Source organism: Orussus abietinus, unplaced genomic scaffold (assembly GCF_000612105.2).
Source record: "Orussus abietinus isolate OABI.00-Male unplaced genomic scaffold, Oabi_2.0 scaffold10, whole genome shotgun sequence".
Taxonomy (NCBI): Eukaryota; Metazoa; Arthropoda; class Insecta; order Hymenoptera; family Orussidae; genus Orussus; species Orussus abietinus.
Window position 1 is genome coordinate 1,080,759 of NW_019396009.1, and position 22,495 is coordinate 1,103,253.

At 52.1% G+C, this 22,495-nt stretch overlaps 2 protein-coding genes across 3 annotated transcripts; one reads left to right on the forward strand and one right to left on the reverse strand.

Moving 5' to 3' along the window:
- Positions 1 to 2,371: 2,371 nt before the first annotated feature.
- On the forward strand, positions 2,372 to 3,914 carry LOC105699612 (aldose 1-epimerase). The gene is made up of 4 exons (XM_023434386.1): positions 2,372 to 2,640; positions 2,847 to 3,055; positions 3,126 to 3,450; positions 3,906 to 3,914. The coding sequence occupies exons 1-4, from the start codon at positions 2,449 to 2,451 to the stop codon at positions 3,912 to 3,914; spliced, it is 735 nt and encodes a 244-aa protein (XP_023290154.1). The 5' UTR covers positions 2,372 to 2,448.
- Positions 3,915 to 8,870: 4,956 nt separating this feature from the next.
- On the reverse strand, positions 8,871 to 19,579 carry LOC105699645 (small conductance calcium-activated potassium channel protein). Of its 2 annotated transcripts, XM_012424786.2 has the most exons (12): positions 18,987 to 19,579; positions 18,384 to 18,675; positions 16,605 to 16,844; positions 14,348 to 14,782; positions 13,761 to 13,856; positions 12,876 to 13,297; positions 12,548 to 12,683; positions 10,138 to 10,248; positions 9,916 to 10,043; positions 9,728 to 9,797; positions 9,220 to 9,668; positions 9,015 to 9,141 (listed from the first exon to the last, which is right to left on the reverse strand). In XM_012424786.2, exons 1-12 carry the CDS (start codon positions 19,532 to 19,534, stop codon positions 9,015 to 9,017), a joined length of 3,054 nt encoding a protein of 1,017 aa, XP_012280209.1. In that variant the 5' UTR covers positions 19,535 to 19,579. The 2 variants fall into 2 exon arrangements, with proteins under 2 accessions (XP_023290160.1, XP_012280209.1); XM_023434392.1 differs by having other exon boundaries at positions 8,871 to 9,668.
- Positions 19,580 to 22,495: the final 2,916 nt, after the last annotated feature.

Consider the following 22,495-nt stretch of genomic DNA (forward strand, 5'->3'; position numbering starts at 1 on the left):
CGGCTTACAGCAGGCAGAGCCCCCGCGGGATGCCGTCAGAGCGAAACAACGTATCGCGCAACCGACAACCTGAGCCAGGTAGCCTTGCACGCCGTAGCTTAGCTACGACGTACTAGGTGCCGACGGAAGCTGCCGGATACACTAAAGGTACGGCAATACCGTACCTGCAAAAATCTACTTCGGTTAGTACGCAAATCCGGAATTACTAGCTGCATGGAAACGTACCCAACAACTTCCTGTCCGCAATTTACAATTACGCACGCACGCAATGAGTGCTTCCACTTTTAACTACGTTAAGCTACTGTCATACAAAAAAAAAAAACACGCTTAGTGGAATCACTCGCGCAGCTATTTGCGGACCGGAGGTTTTCAACGATAGTTGGAAACCACCGGTCCCCCAGGCTCACCACGTGGAGGTTGCTGCGCACCGAAGCCCTTTACAAACGTAATAAATTAAGTTAAATATATTAAGAAAGGGAACGGAAGAGAGGGGGGATGTGTCCCATAAGGCCCGGTTTCACAACCCAAGTTAACCGAAGTTTGAGTTTTAACCGTTAGGTTAAACCGTAGGTTAAAAGTAGGGTTAACCGTTAGGTTTAACCATAGGTTAAAACTGGGGTTAACCGTTAGGTTTAACCATAGGTTAAAACTGGGGTTAACCGTTAGGTTTAACCGTGGGTTAAAATTGGAGTTAACCACAGGTTAAATCTGGGGTTAACCGTTAAGTTTAACTGTGGGTTAAAACGGGGGTTAACCGTTAGATTTAACCGTGGGTTAAAACTGAGGTTAACCGTTAGATTTAACCGTAGGTTAAAACTGGGGTTAAACCAGTTACGGTACAAGCAGGTAACCCGATGCTTACCCTTCGGAAGACCAAAGGGTACTGATGCTCCGAGCGCGCGCTCGGCCTTATATAGTGTCCCCGACCCCGGCATGCGCATGCGCAGTTCTTTATAACACCTTTGTATATTCCAATTTCGGAATTTCTTCATAATAACGGAATTTCATGGCTACGGAACCCTTTTTTAGGATCTTTATACTCACGTTATAAAATTTCAAACGATTAGGTACACTTAGTTTTGTGAAAAATTTCCTTATCAACCGACCCCTCGGTTGCCTCTTTCTCGTCACCTTAACGGAAAATCCATAATTATAACATGATGCACTGGGAGTACAAGGGTACCTTTTTCAGGTATCTGCGGTCAGGTGTCGACCGGGTGAAGCGACGGTACGGTAATTGAGGACTCCCGATTATCACAAAATCCTAATCATCCTAAAATCCCCAAATTCTAATAATCAATTTTGATATTTATTAATCAACTATGTATTATCTGATTCGACGAATTAAATTGACGATAATCCTCGAAATAAATATTTATTATGAAAGATTCACCGACGCAATCCACACACTTTCTATTAAAATATCCCGATTAATCGTAAATTAGCAGGGATTTATATTGAAAGATAGATTTCCTTTCACTGTACCAAAACATGTCCCACATCCATTTCGCGTTTACGAGACTTTAGGGGACAAATGCGTGAAGATCGCCTCAATACGCTGTCAATGGTCCTGTCACTTTGATTAATCCCCTTTTTCACCTCTCCCGGATTTGCAAAATTTAAGCTGCAACACTTTTCGTAATTCTTTTCCTTTCTCGTCAATTTTACACGTGCCGTTCATTTTATTTCTAATTCTTAACGCAATGACAGATGCACGTTCTATCGAAAATTCTCCGGAGCTAATTAACCTTGCAACGTGACCAAGATGTCGACGCATAGTACAATTATCAACGAAAGTGGATTTGGATTCGTACCAGGAAGGCTAGACGATTCCAGGGAAAAGGTTAAAGAAATTGTTCGAAGGTACATCGTGTATATTTCGATGTATCTCAATTTTTATTATCACAATTGGTTCATTTCACATTTTGCTTACTTGGCCGTGCGATTTTCCCCCGATTATACCATCGACCCTAATTTCCATGTTTACATAGTTACACCATGACGAATAAAAAAGGTGCATCCGTGGGAGTGATATCCTGGAATGCCGCGATACAATCCATAAGGGTTCCGAATAATCGAGGAGCTTTCGCCGACCTCGTCCTCGGATACGACAGGACTCAAGGTAAATTAGGGACCCCAGGGGCACCAGGAAGTCTCGACATGGAATACCCCATAAGGAAACGATCTAAGTGGTCCTTCGCGACCCAGGTTACGCGAACCAGTCGTTGGGTGCCGGAATTGCGATAGAAGCGGTGCCAAAGGAAGAGTTGGTCGAGGCAGTCGACACCAACTGGGAGTCCCGAGTCCTGGGAAAGGAGGTGGTAAGAAACCAAGACCGTACAATTGATAATTTATAATTTATTGGCGCGAGACTCGTAGTGTCGAGCAATAGAGTTCTAAGATGACGATTACTTAATCGACTTCGATCTGAGCGTCAGATCGACGCCGATGGAAAGGTACTTCCAGGTTATGACCAACGTCGCTCGTATCGGACCAAATGGTCGCATGGGTCACCTGATGGTGCAGGCCAGATATTCGTGGACCGACGAAAATCAGCTGTGCGTTGAAATCCGCCTTTCGTCTACCGAAGCGATCGCCCTCGACGTCGTCAATCGCTGCCTCGTCAACCTGGCCGGTCACGTAAGGCAGACGGTACACCAAAGGCGCATATATGAAGCAGTAGGCAATTATACGTGTATAGAAATTATAGCATATATCTCACCACATGGTCCTGGAGGAATTTAATACCGCACCGTATGAGCCTTTGGTGTTGGGCCCAAGACATCTGCGAATCCCCAAACTGGTGAAATCGGGGAGTGGGATTTAATTTCTGGAAATTCCTCCAGGGCGCGGGCTCGAAGAAGCTGACCGATCACATCGTAGCGATCAACGCCGAGGAGGAAAACTCGACGAAGGTGGGGTCGATTTTCGACCTGCGTTTCCCGACCCGGTTGACCAAGGGTCGACTGTATCGAGTGCCGGGTGGAGGTTACGATCACGATTTTCCGATAGCTTCATCGACTTCCGACCGCTGGTGTCATAGACTCCACGCCAGGTACCATTAGTGAAGTTATACCAAAAAAGGATACCGTCCATCGCGAATTGACGGCTCGTCCTCTCTTCAGGGTCGAGCACCCGGAGTCTGGTAGGTTCCTGGAGGTCTCCTCCAATCAACCCAGTCTACGTTTCTATACGGCAAACGATTTGTCCGAGGTTGGTTCGCCATCGATACGCAGCCCTGTTGGACCACGACCACGGTGTTCCAGATTGGTATTTTCGGAGGCCCCGAGGATGAAAGGAGGTGTCATCTGCAGACGACACGGAGGATTCCTTCTGGCACCTCGACCCCTCGAAGATGGTCGACCATTTCTGCTCCTACCGGGCAGAGTTCTTCTGCACGAGACCATCTACTGCTTTGGCACTCTTTCGACTCCACAGAAACGTTTAACAGTCATTACAAAAAAAAAAAAAAGAAAATAACATCGAGAGTTGAACAAAAATGCCTCTAAAGACGGAGAAGCCGTCTCGACGCGGCGTTACTTTCTTTATTCTTACTCTTTACATGTCTAATTTAAATACCTGCCGTTGCAAATGTGAACCTAATGGAAAGGGGGGAAGCAGGCAGTACAGTTATTTCCTTTTATCACGGATATAGGTTTTCTTCCATGGTCGACCAGGTCCTAGTCTCTGGTACCGTAGTTTGTCGGTTAACGTAACTAGCTAGGTTTCTAAAGAACGACACTAGGTGGTAATGCTAATCACGCCTTCCTTGCAATGTCGTTTGCGTCGGTTTGGTCATTTCTACCTCGTACCGAAGTCCGTACCGTAGCTTTAGCCGTGACCACTCGAACGAACCATCGGCGGTTGTCTTATGCGCAACAATAAGCACTATGTTAATGTTCCAGATGTTATAATCGTTAAATTAAACGTACAAAATACCGATTTTAAGTTACAACTAAAACGCAGATTTTTCACTTGGAAAGGAATGTCCACTTCGTCGGCCATGTTCGTTTGGTTGCGCCACCGGCTGCTTAATAACAAAATAATTACGTAAAAATGTGTAGAATCGTTTATTCTCTAACATACGAGAAACAAAGCATTTTTTTAGCCACGTTAAAAACGACTCTCCGTGAAAATCGTCCATCGCTCTTCGAGGGACAAATTAGATGTCTTTAAGTCCCGCGAAGACTGTAATAACGCAAATTTTTTTATATCGGTACAAAGTATAAAAAACTTCGGTACTTCGTCTTCGCTCAAAAAGATCTTCCACGAAATGTGCGACCGCTATTATCAAAACGTACGAATGGTCTATCAACTAATTATTGTTTGCAGTTTGACTTAAGGTCCATTTACCATGGAATTGATCGATGCAGTGAATTACAGTGGTCGATCAAATGTTATTAAGTAAGTTATTTTTCGTAAAAGAAAGGGCGATATTAAAGGCTTTGTTTCTCCATAAATGCGAGTATCTAATCGCTAGCCAAAACGCACCCACTACACTTAGAGCCTCCACTCAGTAAAGACAATGTCTTTATTGAAACGTACTTAATACTTATTACTCAGGACGCCCCAGGAGTACAAGACATGTTCTTCGTAGTGGCTCAGGGGTTTTGAGCGCAGGATAAAATGGGTACAGACGACACCTGAAACCGCCGACGAGCACAAAGGAAAATTGGGCATACGGCACGGACAATCGAGGAAAATAACCGAGGAAAATCTTTGGGTACCTGGTCGGTTATCTAAAGGTAACACGCATGCTGATACGGACTTTATCGCAATTAAAAGACGAGACGAGGTCGCCCTGTCTCCTTAGGACCAAGAACGCAGTAAATAAACTAAATGGTTCCATCGACAAACGATATACAATTAAAATGCCATTAAAAAGTCGAAGTGCAGTGGTGGACATTAACGCCTTCTCGACCCACCCTCGAGTTCATACGATCAACTTTTGCATGCTAAATCGACAGTTTCGCGGCTGTGTGGACCTGGAATCCAGCTTGAGGCACCAACAAAATGAACAGGCTTATTAGAATTTTATTGACTAAAAACCAGATACTATTAAAAAAAAAAATAAACAAATTCTGAAAACGAGCATTTTAACGTTTTTGAGGTTCCGGGAGGCTCTGAATTTCCCTAACGTGACGTTCCTTCGCAACAATGGGAAATTTTTCACGTCAATCTATTCGTACGCGATAAACATCCTTATGAACTGAAGAGTCGGTCCCAAGGGAAGGCATTCGTGTCCGCCAGGGTACAGGGGGTAAACTTCCTGCAGGGTAATACACCATATACATGTAAGATGAGACTGGAACCGTCTCATTTCTCGCCCCAAGTCCGTCGTTCCTGTTCAAGTACAAGACATTCGTCGAACGGGTCTCTTCCACTCGTACGGTGTAACAATGGCGCAACGAGGAGAAAGGAAAAGGAAAGCGTCCATCGAATAAATCCGACGTAAGTAATCGGTGCAAGAAAACGATAATTCGGTTTCAGCTTGGACACCGGTGCACAACTGGTGCGTCATTTAACGGTGTTCCTGGCGAGACCGCTAAAACGCGACGATTCTAGTTGAAAATAAAGTGCATGCACGGTGGAGATCCGACCAAGAACACCATCGACTAGGCCCGCTGCACCGACAGCGTATATTTCCGAAGTTAAGTACTATTCCGATACGTGGACGATCTCGTGATCTCGGCCGTTTATCGATTATCATTTGCCCTGATAACCGGCCAGGATTACTTCGCCTAAAGTGGCGTCGAACTTTGTTCGCGCGTCGACCGGCGTCGCGTATCGGAAACCCGGTAGAGTTTCACGCCAAATACATTTTGGCACGAAGGGAGCCCTACCGAGTGCAAAGATCCGCAGAGATCGTTGGTACGTTAATCCGATGCGAGGATGAATTTCCGAAAAAGTGTCTAAACAAGGATCGTGCAATCGAAGTGGGAAGCTTTCCCGGTGGGGCTTTCGCGAAAACGCGAACGGCCACCGGGGAGAGATTCTTCCGCGCATCGGAGGTGTACAAGTTTGCCTAATCAAGGACCAGCTTCCTAGGATCTACGCTACAACCTAGAGTCCTTTCGACGCGTCGAAAGTGCTGATCCCTCGCCACGGACGTGGACTTGTGCTCCCTAAGGTTTCGTTTATCCCACCGTCCACGCATTCGCGACAACGGCGATCGTTACGTTTAAGGCCGCCAAGGGCGCATCCTCGCCATATTCGCGAGTACCGTCGAATTTGCTAACGCTCACCCTTGATTATCAACCCTTTAAGACGCCGTGAAAGTGGCGTCAAAAAGGTCTCATTCGTGAATTCTCCAAACTGGGTGTACCGAATCGATTCAAACATTACAATATAAAGTATAAGGAAAATCCTGACACTCATGGAATTTCAATTTTTTTCACTTTTTTTTTTCATAGATACTGTTAAAATTTGTTATAAAAAAAAAATTAAATTCCACGAGTGCCAGGACCATCCTTACAGTCTTCGTATTCACAGTGTGAGGTTGAAACGATTCGGCACTCCCAGTTTGGAGATAGGTTTCATGAACGATTGCCACTTCGGATGCCACTTTCACATCCCCTTAACACCAGCTGCTCGCGATCTAAGATCCACGATCAGCCCGATATCATTTTCGATCCGCGTCCCTCCACTCCCTGTCGCGTCCTGGCAGCGCTTAATCGCAATATGCAGACCGACAGCGAGTAACGCTACATAATCTAGTTTTTCGTCGTCGACGTCGAAGGTGTTCCATCCCCGCGTTACAAGAATCCTACACGAGCTCGCCAGCGTGCGTTTCCTCGTACATGCGCGCGTTTTAACGCGATCTCGTTGGTTGATAATCATAGATTACAATCGGGTCGCGTCTCTATACTTAGAATCACCACTACGACGCCCTACGTAGGACTACTCTATCGTTGCAAATTTCAGCATCGAGACCGCTCTTCTCCCTTAGCATAGTCTTTCGTGGCACCACAATGCACTTTCAAAGGATCTATATAAAAATATGGTGTGGTCGTCGCATCCGGGTTTTTCGTTTTTCTCTTTTTCTCTTTTTTTTTTGTTTCTCCCTTTCTTTTCTTTTCATTTAACGACAGAGGAAAGGGGGTTAGTATGCGACGATTGTGTTTCTTTTTTTCTTTGGTCCCGTCCCACGATAACGTCGGTACTCGCAAAACATTTTCGAAAGTTCAGGACGCGATCACCTGGGTCCGAGCTCGTCGGACTCGCGTTATTTTTTTTTTTTTCCCTCGCATCCTTATCGGTGGTAAAACCGCGACCGCCAAGGCCGCTTGCACGAGTACCGGCAAAACCGGCGACGGCACCGAATTTTCTGCCAAAGACAATGTAACTTCCATGTATTTACATTATTACCGTCGACAAAAAAAAAAAACACCGATGCACCAGTTTCGCCGGTCGGATGCAAACGGCCTAAGTGGCTGTCGATTCGAAAGAGATGCAAACGCTTCTAATTTCTTTTCTCCCTTCGTTTTAGAAAGCATACATATTTGTAAAGTGCACGTTCCGAAAACCCTCCCGACGACGTTAAGAAAATATAACCGACTAAGTGTAATTTAATCTCCCCGTTAAATATCGTCGCTTAACGTCGTAGCGGTTCCCTAAAAAGAACTTGTACGCAGGATATCGTCGCCGTTAACCTTCGCGTTATAAGTGTACTCGTACACTACGCTCGGAGCGCTACCTTAGAAAACAACTGTCAGAAAATGAGTAAAGCCATTTCGCGCGTTTACTTGCCCGGTAGAAAAGAATTAGTTACTCCTATTAGGCTGTTGGTCTTCTTCCACCGACCGCGCGGTAACAAGCAATACTGGAAATGTCTCGCGATAAAGGCCGACTGGGGCCGAACGCAACGCCGAGGGGCATCGGGCTCTCCTCTTTTCCCTCCCCCCCTGTCCCGCGCGCGTGCGTGTGTGTTTACATATATATATTTATATATATATACCCGGACGAACTAAATGACTAGAAATACGATCGCTCTCCCTTAACGTTACTTTTTACAGAGTTTTATATAAAATCACATGATATTTAACAGGAGTACACTCGTTAACTATCTGTAACTATTCGCGTTACAAGCAACGATCCGCGCCTCGAGGGTACTCGAAGGGAATACTCGAGTGTACTCGGAGCTTCCGCCATTATGGCGTCTCGAATTTCGCCGAAGGAGCGGATCCGCCGCCCTTACCAGGGAAGGCGCGTATCTCCGTTGCCTTCGTGGGAACGACTCCTCGGAAATTGCCGGCAATTCGAGCCGTCGCTATCCGGATCCAAGGGACCTCGTACTCGGAGAACCGAACCGATCTACTAAGTTAAGTCAACGTTTCAGGCACAGTTTCGGGCCGGTAATAGTCCGCAGCGGGTATCGGGACTCTCGCATCCCTTGTCCGCGTACCATCCGTCCTCGTCCCTCCCACGAAGTACCTCGCTCGAGCCTAAAATCTGGTACTTTGCCTGGTCGAGCGGCGATGAAAAAAGTCGACGTCCCAAGATACGGCTTAAAGTCGAGCGCTTCGACCTTCCCCCCCGGTATCATGGTTAACGCGAAAATCGAACGAGTTATATAAAAGACGGAACACCCTAATCGTCCCCGATATCGCGTACCTACGACAGTATATAAACGGTAAGGTTACGTTGATCCCTAGTTTTAAAACCTATTTGTTCCGCCGAGGAATGCGACTTTTTCGCGATGAGCCGGGTACGCACCAGAGCGGGAACGCGGAAGAGGCGAAGCGAACATACGAGGGTGGACGATCAATCGAAGTGCGGCAAACTGCCTCCGATCATTCGTTACCCTATCCAGGACCGTTCGAATGCGATTCGTGAAGATGTCCGGTCATCGCCTCGTACGCGTTCGGGTTCGGATATGTACCCGGACGTGGGCGGGCGACTCGAGGTGGTCCGATGTCGAGCGGAAACGTAGGAGGCGTGCAAGAGTTCGCGCCGAACGAGACAGCCCGTTGGTTTGTTCGTTAGTAGGAGTGCTGCGGCTGCAAGGACGACACTCAGCTGTGCGCGGAGGTGTCGGAACTTTGGCTGTTCCCCAGCCCCCCCATCCCGGGCTGGGAGATGAATCTGCTGGCCGACTGCGAACCCGTGGGGATGATGGCGTGCACGATGCCGTGGTGCCTGGCGGTCGCGGTTCCGGTTCCGGCACCGGATCCGGTAGCCGATCCGGCTCCCAGACCACTTCCTAGACCCGTTCCCAGACCAGTCTCGGGGACCAGGTGAGGCGTCCTGCTCGAAATCGGTGGCAGCACCGGACTGGCTGGCCAAGGATGCAGCGACATGGAACTAGGCGCGCTGGGGACGCTGCGAGAATGTGGAAGTAGCGGCGAATTCGAGAGACCGGTCAGCGGGTGTGGGGCGGACCCCACGACCGCACCCCCCATGACGGCGTCGCCGATTCCGCAACCCCCCGCGAAGCCGCCGCTGCCGCTCGACATAGCTATCGCCACGGCCGTGTCGGGGTGCAGGAAATTCCGCCGTTGGTCCAGACGTTCCGAGTGCTGCGTCATACTCCTCGTCAACGCCTCCGGCAATATCTCCAGCTGTTCCTGCAGCGACGTCAGCTTCTCGTCCAGGTTGATCAATCGCTCCTCCAGCGCGTCCTGTCGCGTGCTCATGTCCGACACTATCTCGTACACGGTGTTCTGCGTCTGCGCGTGCAAGAAATTTAATTACTATCCCGGAAATCGTGAATCCCGAGGGGACGTACCTTCGCCATATCCGTGATCGTGTTTGCGTTGTCCATTAATTTTCGTTGATCCATCTTGACTTTCCTGAGTCTGAAATATGAATGTTCCTCAGTAGGCGCTAAGCTTGGGGTTATGATTTTCCTGCTTTTTATAGTACGTGACAGTAGTCGTATTTATAGAGTGGGCTGGCTCGGAGCTTCGTACTTACGCATAAATGGCTAAAAGAAACTTTCGTTGGTGAGTCCGCACGCGACCTGGATTCACTCGCTTTACCAGTCTGGTGTGCTTATAAATGAGCCAGGTTTCTCGAAGGACGTTCGCAGCGGCGTTCTTTAACTGGACAGAATAGGGTAAAAGCGTGTATATATACGTGGTACCCGTGATCAGGAATAATATAGCCGTAAACCGAGGTTAAGTAACGAGAGATCACCCTTTTCGTCAGCTGCGTGTCCATCATGAAATTGTGCACGTGTTTCTCGGCCCTCGTCAGCTCCAATTTTCTGGAAACAACGGCGACCAGTAACGCGGTACAGCCAGCTCCCTGGAAAAACAAGAATAGAAAAGGAGGAATTAAACGTCGATCCGCCCTCTCCCCCAGGTTTCGGCTTGAGCATATCCGTATGTCATCAATGTTATTTACGGTTACTTTTAAGGAACATGCTGCATAGACGTTTCTTTCATTAGTATGCATTAGTTGTTGCTATTTAAGTGCAGCCCCGCCGCCTCGTCCGACTCGTACGAGATGCAACGTTAGCGACCGCGGCGAGTTTTAAAAATCAACAGAGATCCTTAGGAGTGCACGTTCTCAAAAATAAACGAGAGTAAACGTTCAAGGGAGAGGACACAAGAGAGTTGTCATTCGTATCACTTGGCAGAAAAACACTGGATGCAAAGGCGACATTATTCGCAAAGGTCTCTAAAGGACTAACAATAAGGAAAGCACTCGTAAGTGAGACCTTAGACGGGAATTTAAGCGACGGCAGTTCGGAACTACGCTACGTCCCCTGAAACGTGGAACGATATCGCGTTTGTCGGCAAAAGAACGAATTCAGAAGGAAACCGGATGCGCAACCCTCGACCATCCGGTCTGCCGGGGCAGGAGTCGGAGGACTGGGAGACCGTCCTTTCTTTCGCAACAAAGGTCCTCCCGACGTCGATTCCGGGACGAGATCGGGGGATAAACGACTGTGCAGAACCACCCTTATTACCGTAGAATCTTTCTCCTGGATACTTTCTTAACATTTAAAACTCCCCTACTCTCCGTTACCCTACTTAATTAACGCTAGAACTACCGGCCGATTTTTTTCAGCCGTGATGGGCCATCCGAAAGCAGCCATTTTGACTGAATTTGGTAGATCCAGGGTTAACGCATCGCGATCAATTCCTTTCGTTGCCATTCCTAAACGGAACGAGACCGATGCGAAGTCTCCCCCGGGCCGTCGACCGGGAGGACCGGGAGGTAGAGGTAGAGACTCCTTCGTCGGGCGATTCACCGCGAGGACGCCCAACGGGCAAGATAAATACCCAGGAATACCTACGAAGGTACAACAAGCCGCGCTAAGCGAGGGATCGATCAATTGATTGCGCAAAACGTACAAAGGTAGTATATAATATCTATGTCATACAACAAGAAGCTTCTAAGGCGAACAATCGACGTAGACGTGGTGACAATGAGAAATAATAGCTGTACAACACGGTATAGTTGCGAAACATCGAAATACAAGAAGAAAGGTACAAGGTGTTAAAAGATAACGAAAGAGAAAGAGAGAGAGATAGAGATAGTGAAAGATATATAGAGAGAAAGATATAGGAGAGCGGTTATAGGATAGAAGGAGAAGAAAGAAAAATTACAGACGCAAGGGACTATCAAGCGGAACGAAGACAGACTCATGGTACCCAGGTGGAATCGTTGCCGACGTCGCCGAGGTGTCATTCCGATACGAATCGACGACGCGAAGGTTGCCATAGTTGGTTCCGACTAGTCCTTCGCACTCTTCTCTTGGTCTAGACCGAGGCTAGGATCAGCTAGAGGCAGTAGACAAGTCTTCGGTCAATCTTGCTCGCGCTCCGTCTTTCTTACTCGCGAGTCGCGTCCCGGACCGACTCGAACTCGACGGATCGCGGGGAATTTTCTCGAGAGAGACGAGTGCTCGACTCCGGGGACCGACTCTCGCCGACCCCACCTGGAGGAACACCCGAGACCTGACGAGTCCTGCCGCAGCGTCGGACCGAAAATTCAGCCCGTCGTTTCTGCCGCCGCTTGAATTTCCGACGGCCGGACGCCAACGGGGAAGGCGAGCCGACCGACTCCCGGGGGAGTCCACGGCGACGCGAGGACGACTTCTTCCGACCTTGCCCCCGCCCTAGTCTCGTCCCGGTCCGGCTCTGATCCCGCTCTTTGGACTCTAAAACGTCCTCGTGTTCCTCGAACACGTTTCCACGAGCCCGTGGATGGAGTCGTATCGAGTATCGAGTATTGCATCGAAAATCCAACCCGATACGACTCGCTGTACAATCTACATCGAGAAAGAGAAAGATTCACCGAGCAAATGAAATATATCCTCGGACGGTACCAAACAAATATTCGGTTAATTTCATAGAATTAACTTAATTACTTCACTCAAATGAACTGAAGCTGTCGATATTTTGGAGGAAACATTGCATCCGATTTATTCGAGTTCATTTGAATCGAGTAATTATTCTTTGAGTTTACGATATATTCCTGTGGTACTATTCGGAGAAATATTTCTTTGCTTCGAGGAGATTCTTTTCTCGGTGGGACGAAGCGACTCGTCAACGCGATCGCTTAACTATATCCAACGAATATGCGTCGAGCTTACCATCATCCCCGTGGACACGGCAATTCCCCTTCCGCAGTACGTGTTCGGGACGATGTCGCCGAATCCGACGCTCAGGAACGTGATGGCGATCAGCCACATGGCGTTGAGGAGATTCGCGTGTTCCTCGTCGTGGAACCTGTCGACGAGACTCGAATAGAATTATCGATAATTAAGAGCGACGGTTAAGGTGACGTGAAAGTGGCGTCGAAGAGGTTTCGTTTATGAAACATTTTCCCCCGAATTGGGTTCCGAATCGTTTTAAGCGTTCCAACATGAATATGGAGACTATAACGAGGGTCCCGAAAGGAAGAAATGAAAATCCACGGACCTCTCGCACTGTCTCAAGGTCCAGGAGGCGATGATCCAGAGAGACACCATGAAGACCAGGAGAACGGTCCCTGGGCAAATGGTCATCAGCGTCTTGAGGACGAACCTCGTGTTGAAGTTGATGCGATTCAAGGCTCCTATACTCCTCGAGGAGGCGTCGGTGAACAGCTTCGAGTGCAAGAGCATCACTCGGCAGATCAGGTAGAGCCTCAGGAACATCGGGAGGGAGAGGGTGACGTCGTATGGCACCCACTTGGAGCCCATGTCGCCAGTCTTGTTAACGAGTTTGGTCGTCCATAGAAAATAATATTCTCCTGGTATCGGGTGAATCGCGCAGATGATCAGTTCGATACAGATCTGCGACATTCGTTGCCAGGTCATAGCGATCCGCCAGTCGTCGGCGCAGTTATCGATCATAAATAACTGGAAAATGAAGTCGTTGAGTCGAGGCTCGGGATAGACTACGTCGATGCAAGTTGAGACGTCTGACCGACATCCCGACAGGCAGCTCGCACTGGGCTCGCGACTAATTCCATACACTCGGAAAGAAAGAAAAAGTATCACCGAACCAAGAGATATTTCTTCAAAATTGCTTCACGCATCGTTTCTCCGGAATGACGACAATTTATTTGAGTTTACCCGAGCCAAATGATTATTTTCTGAATTCAGGATATATTTCTTCGGTTCAGGGAATTCTCTTTTCTCAGGGTAGAAACGCGTTCTTAAATGCGAAACGGAGGAATCCGAGAGTGTCCCGGTCGGGTTTCTCGATCGATGGGCACGAGCACGGAATCGCAGCTTCCGACGATCGATCGATAGATCGATCGAAGTAAGCGAGCTGCAGCGGGCTAAGTCGTGGGTCGACGACTCCGGGTCGGCCGCTTACCTGAACTTCCAAGGCGTGATAAGCGAATATGAGGCCAAGTAGTATCACAGTAGACACGGAGATCAGGGTCTTCAACGCCGTCGAGTAAAACGAGGCCTGGAACAGGACGGAAAACGGTAAGGACGGCGACGCGACGATTCGAGTACTCCGCGGACTCGAGTCACTCGAATTCGAGGACGTAGCCCACTCGAGATCCGGAGTCCGAGGCGAGTCGGCGATTATAAGCCTCGTTTACCCGAGTAGAGTTTCTAGGTAAGAACTAAGTGCCATCGGAATATAAACCCCTCGAGGCGGCGACAATAGAGAAGAAAAGAAAAAAAAAAGAAATACCAGCGGTTAATCTGCAAGGAATATCAGAGGCGGAGTGATACCCTCCTCTCCCTCCGGCAGTCTACCGCGGAAGAGAATAAAACAAAGAAAAAGTTCACGGTACCAAAGAATTTTTCAAATTTCAAACTAATAATTATTTGACCCAAGTAAACCGAAATAAATTGTCACGATACAATTTATTCCAGCTTATTCAAGTAAAATAATGATTTTCTTTTTTTTTAAGTTAATGGAGCATCGGTCCGACGCGTTCTCCTCACCTTGGTGTAAACGCCAGCACTGGACAGTTCGTTTTCCACGACCATGACGATGATGCCGAACATGCCCATGACAAGGGCGTAGTCGCTGATGCGTTTGCGCTTCTCGAAGAGGGCTTTCCGGCGTCCAAGGCGATACCCGACGTTGGGCTTGTGCTTGGAGGCAGGGCCGATGCTGCCTGAGGGTCCCTTGGTGGACCCGCCGCCGAGGCAGCGTTCCTCGACGTAGCGAGGGTACTCGGAGTGTACGCCGACCAGGGCGATGCCGGCCTCGTCGGCGCTGCCCCTGCCGCCGGGGCCGGCGCCTCCGACCTGGACGCCGCTGGCGCCGGGCCCTCCGCCTGCCGCCATGCCGCCGCCCCCGGCGCTGGCGCCGCCGCCTCCACCGCAGCTCTTCATCGCTCCGGGAATCGACAGAGTCGAGACTGGCTTCCGCAGCTGCAAGACACCGGGGCGCTCTGAGACCAAGGGGGGGAATGGGGGTGGCTTCGCGCCGGCCCTCGGAGCGGTCCCGCGAGAGCGATCGACGCCGAAAGCGAGCCGCGGCCTAATTAGCGGCGGCTTACGCGCGTTATTGCCGTACTTACCAACCGCTCGCGCCACGTGCCGCGCGTTCATTCGCGAGCTGCGCCGTCAGCTGATCTCGGCGCCGAGGACGGATTTCGGCCGCCCAAGAGTCTAGGGACAACGGGGAGGACCGGGGCACGTCCCCCGATCGAACGCGGTCTGCGGTTTCCGTCCCTCTTTTCGACGCCGGACGAGGTCCTTGTTTCGTATCGAACGATCGGCGGAGGACTCGGCTCCTTTCCCGAGATCTCGGACCCCGAGTGGTTCCCGTTCCAGGACTCTCGTTCACCTCGCCGCTACCCCCCGCGCTCCCGAGCGCGCCTCGCGGACCGACCCGTCGCGCATGCCGACTCGACGGCGACTCGGAGGACGGCGCGAAGCGCTCCTTTGCCGAGGCTGCACCCCGGCGCGATAGAGTTCGCTAATTTAGCGGGCAACCTGCCAACCGCCTCGATGAAAACCCTCCTGCTATTTTAATCGGGGCGGCGAGTCGCGAATCGATCGTCGCCGAGCCGTGGCCCGCCTTCGAAATTCGAGCGATCGACTCTTCGCCGAGGGCCTCGCGGAGGGCCGTCGTTGAAGTTCAAGCGATCAACTTCCGGTAACGCTCGTGGGATGGATCGGACGACTCGCGGGGAGGCTCGTCAGAGAAATTCGAGCGATTATTCCAGGCGATTAATTCGAGGGATCAACTTCCGGTAACGTTTGGGCGTCTCATGGTTCACGGAACGGGCCAAAGGACCGACCGCCGAATTTCGAGCGATCGACACCCGCGACTCGTATAGACTTACCGCCACCGCGCTCGGAGCCCGCAGTCGGAAGGCGGGGCTCTCGCGAGGAGGAGATCGGGATCGGTCGGGACCCGCGGCGGACTCGCGAGAGCCGGGCGGGTCCGGCGACCGGGCCGCGGGCTCGCCGACTCTCCCGCTCCCCCGCGGACCGACCGGAGCTCCTTCGGGAGCCCGAAGGACGAGGGCGAGACCAAGGGGAGGGGCGGGACGCGTCGCGGCACGGCCGTCCAGGCGCCGTGGCGCTCCCGACAGGACTGCGTCGATCCCGCTCTTCGTCCCCCTTGGCGCCCGCCCGCATCCTTTCCCCCTCTACTCGCATCCTCGCGCTGTCGCGAGCGCGCGACCATCCAGTCGAGAGTCGCGCCGATTGCCCGGGCGAGCGGCGCCGCCGAGGCGCCTCTTCCGGTACGAGGGGCGCGCGCCCCTCGAGTGGGGCGAAATCACCATAGAGAACCGAAGGTCCTCGCTCGCGTCTCCGCGAGTTTCGGTCGGACCAGCGCTCGAATCCCGAGTCGTCGTCGAGACGTCGCGAAGAAAAGGACGCGTCGGCCGAGGGGCGAAATCACCAATAAAAAAAATCGAAGATCCTCGTTCGCGTCTTCGCGAGTCGTCGCGAGGCAATCGACGCGTCGGTCTTGGTGCAAGCATCCCCTCGAGGGGAGCGACATTGTTGTTAAAAAAGCGAAGGTCCTCGCTCGGGTCTCGGCGAGGTTCGGGGGGACCAGCGCTTAAATGCCGAGGAAATCGACCCGAAGGCGTCGGTCGAGGTGCAAGCGCGACGCTACTCGCCGGTGGTGCGGACCGAGACGTGCACGAAGCCAGGGTGCAGGAGCTTGCGGGTGACGGGGCTCGCCGTTCGGGGTGGAGGGTGCTAGAGAAGCAAAGTCGATCGTGATTCCCACCGTCTTGACGTAGCTGAGGGTCTCGGCGGTGGCATCGGTGAGGGCCCGGCGCAGTCTGGACCGCCGGAGCTGGGCGAGCGTGCGTGGGCAGAGAACGACGCCCTGCGCGCCGGAACCCGAGCCCGAGCCCGACGCCGACGCCGAGGCCGAGCCGGAACTCGCCACCGGGGCAACCGGGGCCACCGGGGCCGGCGGAGTCATCGCTGCCGTGCTCGGCGACGATTTGCACCACCACGGGAACTGAGTGTTTTACATCAAGGAGGAGATCGCATTACCACCACTCCGATACCTATGGCATCTACTCTACTCTACGACGCGGGGCGGGACTACCTCGTTAGGATGCGACCGGACGAGTTACCCCCCAGATCTACCTCTATTCGACATAATTGCTATTTCTGCTCGAATGACAGCGGGTTTACAAAATTGGAAACATCGGGTCCGACGCCGATCGGTGATCCTCCTCGCGCATGCGTACCGAGAGCTATTTTCTTGAGAGAAAAGATGACTCCTTGTTCCGGATGTGAGTTCAACCGGTTGACTGGTCGAGGGGAAAAGACTATCCTACATGGAGAATTTTCGGAAACTAAGTGGATCGGTTTGCTCTTCGAATCCTTGGGTATAAAATTCATTTGTCCGAAAGGAGAGCGGTAATTCTACTCGGCGGGAACTGGCTTACATAAGGATAAGGATCGTCGGCAAAGTTGAAGAATGAGGAAATCAGCGGTTGGTACACGCGAGTTGACATTGAAATCGAGGATTCGTATCGTCGCGGGTTTCGTTGGCTTTGAATTTACGGGAAAGGAGGTCGACCCGCGCGAATTTTCGGTTCCTGACGGGGAATAAACGGACCGGGATTCGACGTCGGCACATCCTGGCGGGTTAACTTATCTGCGAGCCTTCCGACAGGATTCGCCGTTGACGCTAACGCCTTGGAGGGAAAAACTATTGGAAAAGAAAAAATGGAAAGGAATTAAAACACGTACGCAAACACACACCCAAGCCATAGACAAGCATTTGACGGAACGGCGAAACGTACGGCAACGGAGTCGGTAACGGAAGACACATGTACCGGTTAGAGAGATACCGAAAACACAATACGTACCTCCAGAGATGACAACGTCCGCTACGTTCAACGAGAAAGCGATCTAGAGTGCCCACGATACCGAGTAGGACGCGCCAAGTGGTCGCTGCTCGTCGTTAGACGAACACGAAGACAAGAAACTACATTTGCGCGTTAAGCCTAAAGCTTCCTCGACCGATTCCTGGCAAACCGAAGGAGGAAACATCCGAGAAACCTCGTAACGAACGTCGACGAACGCGATCGCCACCACGTCTACGGGAAACGTAAAGAGGTACGCGTCGTCGCGGTCCTCGAAAGGAAGCGGTGCCTCAAAAGGAAAAAAAAAAGAAATGACAACCAGGACCTTGCCCAAGGAGTGACGATCTTCGAGGAAGATCCTACGACGTACACTGAGCGAAAAAAATGACTTTCCACGTAAGAAAACATAAAAACAACAAAAGGAATTCTCGCTAGGAAAAAAGATTTACTTCCTATCGGTATAAATTTCAGGGTTGGGATGAAATAAAATACAACAACATGGGGAGAAGAAATTTCTTTGGAAGGAGGTATTAATATCGCTGACGAGAAAAAATTCACGTTGCGTAGAAAATGAATTTTTTCGCCCAGGGTAAGGTACGACCTGGGGTCTGTTGGCCGCGGGTGTAGAGTGGACTCGGTCCAGAGAACCAAGGACCGTTTTCTCCGGAATCGAGCCTTACCTGTCGAAACTGTCGGATCCCGCCGTTGATCCGCAGCGAGTCGGCCGCGATGCCGGCGATCCCGTCGCCGGGTTCCCTGAGCTGTCTGAGGGAGGCGGCGCTCGGCGCCCCGGCGGCCGCGGCGTGTAACGGACAGCAGCACCCTGAACAGCAGCACATACTCGCCGACTCGGGCTGAGAGCTCTGCCGGATAATCCTCGAGCTCGGCGAGCCGGTCGTCACGAGGACGTGCGGCGTCTGTCCCGCCAGCTGACAAGGACAGCAATGGTGCGCCCCGCTCCTGACGCTTTCCCTGCGAACGGAAAGAAGGCACTTTTCTAAGTACATCGTCGGACACAAGTGCCTTCCCGGCATGCACTACGCTGTTAAAAAAAAAAAATACTATAATTCATAACGTTGCTTTTATCCAACCTCGGTACCCGAATTTCGCGTGACATTTTCAAGACGACGTTCGACGATCTTGCAACGCATTATAAATCTAGTATACCGATTGTCCGCTACCAAGACTTGGGTGATGCGGCGTTTAACGCGTTAAAGGGTTAACAGCGGTATGATCTAAGAGAAGCGGTCCGGCGTGGTCCTTCGGGCGGTGGGTGGCCTCACCTGGAGGTGCTGCGCGCGAGGTAGAGCGCCGAGGAGGGAGCCAGGGAGTCCCTGCGGTCGCAGCGACACTTGCTCGAGGGTGGGTGCACCGGTTGCCGGGTGAGGCTCGGCCTTGCCGTCAGGTAGGTCGTCGCGTGCGGCGGCAGCGGTGGCGGCGGCGGAACCGCGACCGGCTGCTGCTGGGAGTCGCGTTCGAGCCTACAGTCGAGCTCGATGTCCGGTACGGAGCGAGTCGCGGGCTCCTCGTTGGTAGCGCTCTCCTCGGAGCCGCCCAGCCCGGAGCCCGAGAGCCGCGGCGACGTGACCAGGAAGGTGGCGCGGTCCTGCCGCGTCAGGACGGGCTTCGCGCTCGGCACCAGGATCGGGGGTGGCGGTCTGCTGAGGAGCGCAGCGGTCTCGTCGGCGCTCCCATATTCCGCAGGACCAGCTCCGCGTTCCGCCTCCGCCTCCGTTTCTGCCTCCTCCGGCCCGTCGACGGTCCTGTGTTCCTTCTCGCTCCTCGATTCGCCTCCACCCCCGCCGCCCCCGCTGCCGGTGTTCGCGTTCATCCTTGCGACGAGCCGGCCCGACTGGCGGGTGCCGGGATGCAGGTTACGTCGAGGTCACCTGAAATGGGAACGCTTGTAAATGGAAGTAAATGGAAATATATATAATATAACGGGATGACATAAAAAAAATAAAAGTTAAATTTCACGACCAGCAGTCCTGGGGAAACGCCAGAGCTCCACTCCTTGGCGTGGAATAAGTCGTTAAGAAAGTGTCATATATATGAAAAAGTGAAAATATGAAACTTTTTTCCAAACTGCGTGCACCGAATAATCTGAAACCTTAACCCGTAATCGTGGAGGTCCCATCGAAGGGCTGGAAACTGGGGAAATTTTAAATTCCAAAAAAAATATTTTATTCACCCCGGACAGGGAGCAAAAGAATTTCTTTTTAAAAAAATGATATTTTGCGCGATTCAAGGCCTTGATTAGGACTTTCGGGATTACGCGCTGAAGTTCCGAATTATTCGGTGCGCGCAGTTTGGAAAAGAGTGTTATTAATATTTGGACGTTTTGTTATATGTGGTATGATAGTTTCGTACCATCTTAAGAGTCAATAAGTTATCTAGTGAGTCGAGGAGGTGAAAATCCCTCTTCCTTGTACTCACGCGTTTTTTGGTTCACTTGGTGTTAATTTATTCGACTTCGTTATCTCGACGCTTCTCGATTGTAAATGAAATCAGGCGTGGAAGGGGCGGGACTCTCGTTAACCCCGTCGCGCATCGGTTCGAGTTAAATTTCCGCATGCAACGAATACGTCGGCCGCATCGCGGGGCGCTCCAAGTGGCAAAGAAACAGCTCTTCTACGAGCATAAGCCACGTACTCGTGACCGCAGTGTCCCAATTATGCGACATTGTCTCTCAAAGGGCAAGGTACAAGATTTCGCTGAAGGACCCCGGCATATATGGAGCGGGCACGTACTCGAAAACATTATTTTCAGATGAAATTTACGAGGTCAACCGGTCCTGCCGTTCCGCGCACGCGCGGCACTTTAATACCAGCCGACGTAGAAACGAGGAGTCGCGGTTGCTGGAGAAGTGCGTTCATTATTCACGTTTCGATAAAGTTTAGTAACCTCCCCCATCCGTGGGGAGGTAATCGAATTTCCACCCGGTATCCCGAGTGCCGAGTAAAATATAACCGCCGGGTTAATCCCAACTTACGGAAGTCACTGCTTCGAAAGGTCCTCCAATTCCGCTGGCGGCGGAGCCTGTTGAAATCCGGAGAGCACCGCACATTCTCGCCGATGAGCTTGTCGGAATCGATATGCCGGATCCGCCGATGTGTCATTGAACGTGCACCCTCTAGGCTACCTGCAATGCAATAACGAACCGTGTAAATTCCCGCCGGTTAACGAGCGAGACCTATATTTATCGTCGTTTTACGGCATTTCGCGGGGGTCGCTCTCGAATCGATCGATCGAACCGACGTCGTTCGACTCGGTCGGAATCCGCGGGCCGTAAAGAGGAAAGGAGAGAAGAAGAAGCCCGCGAGAGACGACGATCCTCGGGCGCGGCTTCGGGTCACCTCGACTCGACGAGGTCGAGAGTCGAGGGGATGGACCGCTCGTCGTTCCGTCCGAGAGGTGACGTCGACCTGGCAGGAGCAAAAAGACTGACTTTGAGTCGGTAGTCTAATCGAGGCAGGCGGAAGGGGAGGAATTCCGACGAAAAAATTCCGGCGAAGCGATCCAACTCGGTCGGACCGCGCAATGGTCCCTGCCGTCCTCGAGCTTTTGAAAGGCCGATTCGGACGTACCCGCGAATCGCACGGAATTTCTGCAGAAGTATAGGAATATTCCGAAAGACTACTTCGTGTACATGCATTACATAGGTGCAGGGGCGCGCACTGCACGGATACGGCGCGGACGCGGCAGGGTCCTCGTCGTCCTCCGGACGGCGAGGGCGCGCCGGCACGGAGGCCCCCGGTGGCCCGAGGTCAACGTACATCGGTGCACCGACCGCTTCCGCCGACTCCCCCGTCGGAGGGCACTTTCGATCGGCGCACTCCGCGGCGCGCCTCGGTCCGCGGAGGCGAACGACCGGGCCGGGCCTGCCGCTCCCTTCGGCTGGTCCGCGAGAGTCGGCCTCGAGCGAGCGCCCGACCGAAGAAAGCCGCGTCAGCGGCCAGCCCGCGCGCGCGAGCTCCGAGTCCAACCCGCGCGACCCCCTACCGACTACTGAGGAAAACGTGGTTGCCCCCGGCGACGCGACGCGGCCGGCCCCGCGCAGACTCGGCCGAGTTCGGACGCCCTCGGCCACCCTCGGCCGCCTCGCGCGCCTTCGATCCGACCAAGGCGTCCTAACGACCGGCCGAGACCGGCCGCGACCGTCGCCACCGGCCGGCGGGCTTCCTCGTTTCCCCGGCAACCTCCGCCGAGGAAATACAAACTCGAGCCGCGAGCCGAATCGAACCGACCCCTCGGATACATTTTTTAACGGCGCTCTTTCGATACTCAAAACGAGTTCCTCCACCTGGGAAGTATCTCCGCCTACCTCGGATGCCGAGCGTCCCCGACGCGGGGATCGATAAAAGAGACCGTTTCCGAGTCCGCTGCGCGGATTCGCGTTTCCGGACGGAGCGCGGTCACGTGGCCGGTCGTCCTCCGCCCTCTGGGACGCCCCGCGGAAATATTAATACCCTCGTGCCCGTCCCCGAAAACTCTTCTCGAGAATTAAAAATGAAAGGGGGACTCGCGATCTCCTCTCCCCTGGGAACCGTTTTTATGAAAACCAACTCGAGGAGAGAGGGCGGGACGTCCTCCACTCTGGGTAATCAAAATTGCGCATATAAATGGAAACGTCGAGGCTAGCGCGCCGGTTCTCTCGCCGCTGGGAATCGAAAACGGGGTCGCCTTCCCGCCACCACTGATTATCATCGAGATACTCGGTTAATTGGAACGATGTAATAACCGACGAAGCGTTAAACGAGCCACTCGCGACGGTCGCGGGCGAGGGACCGGA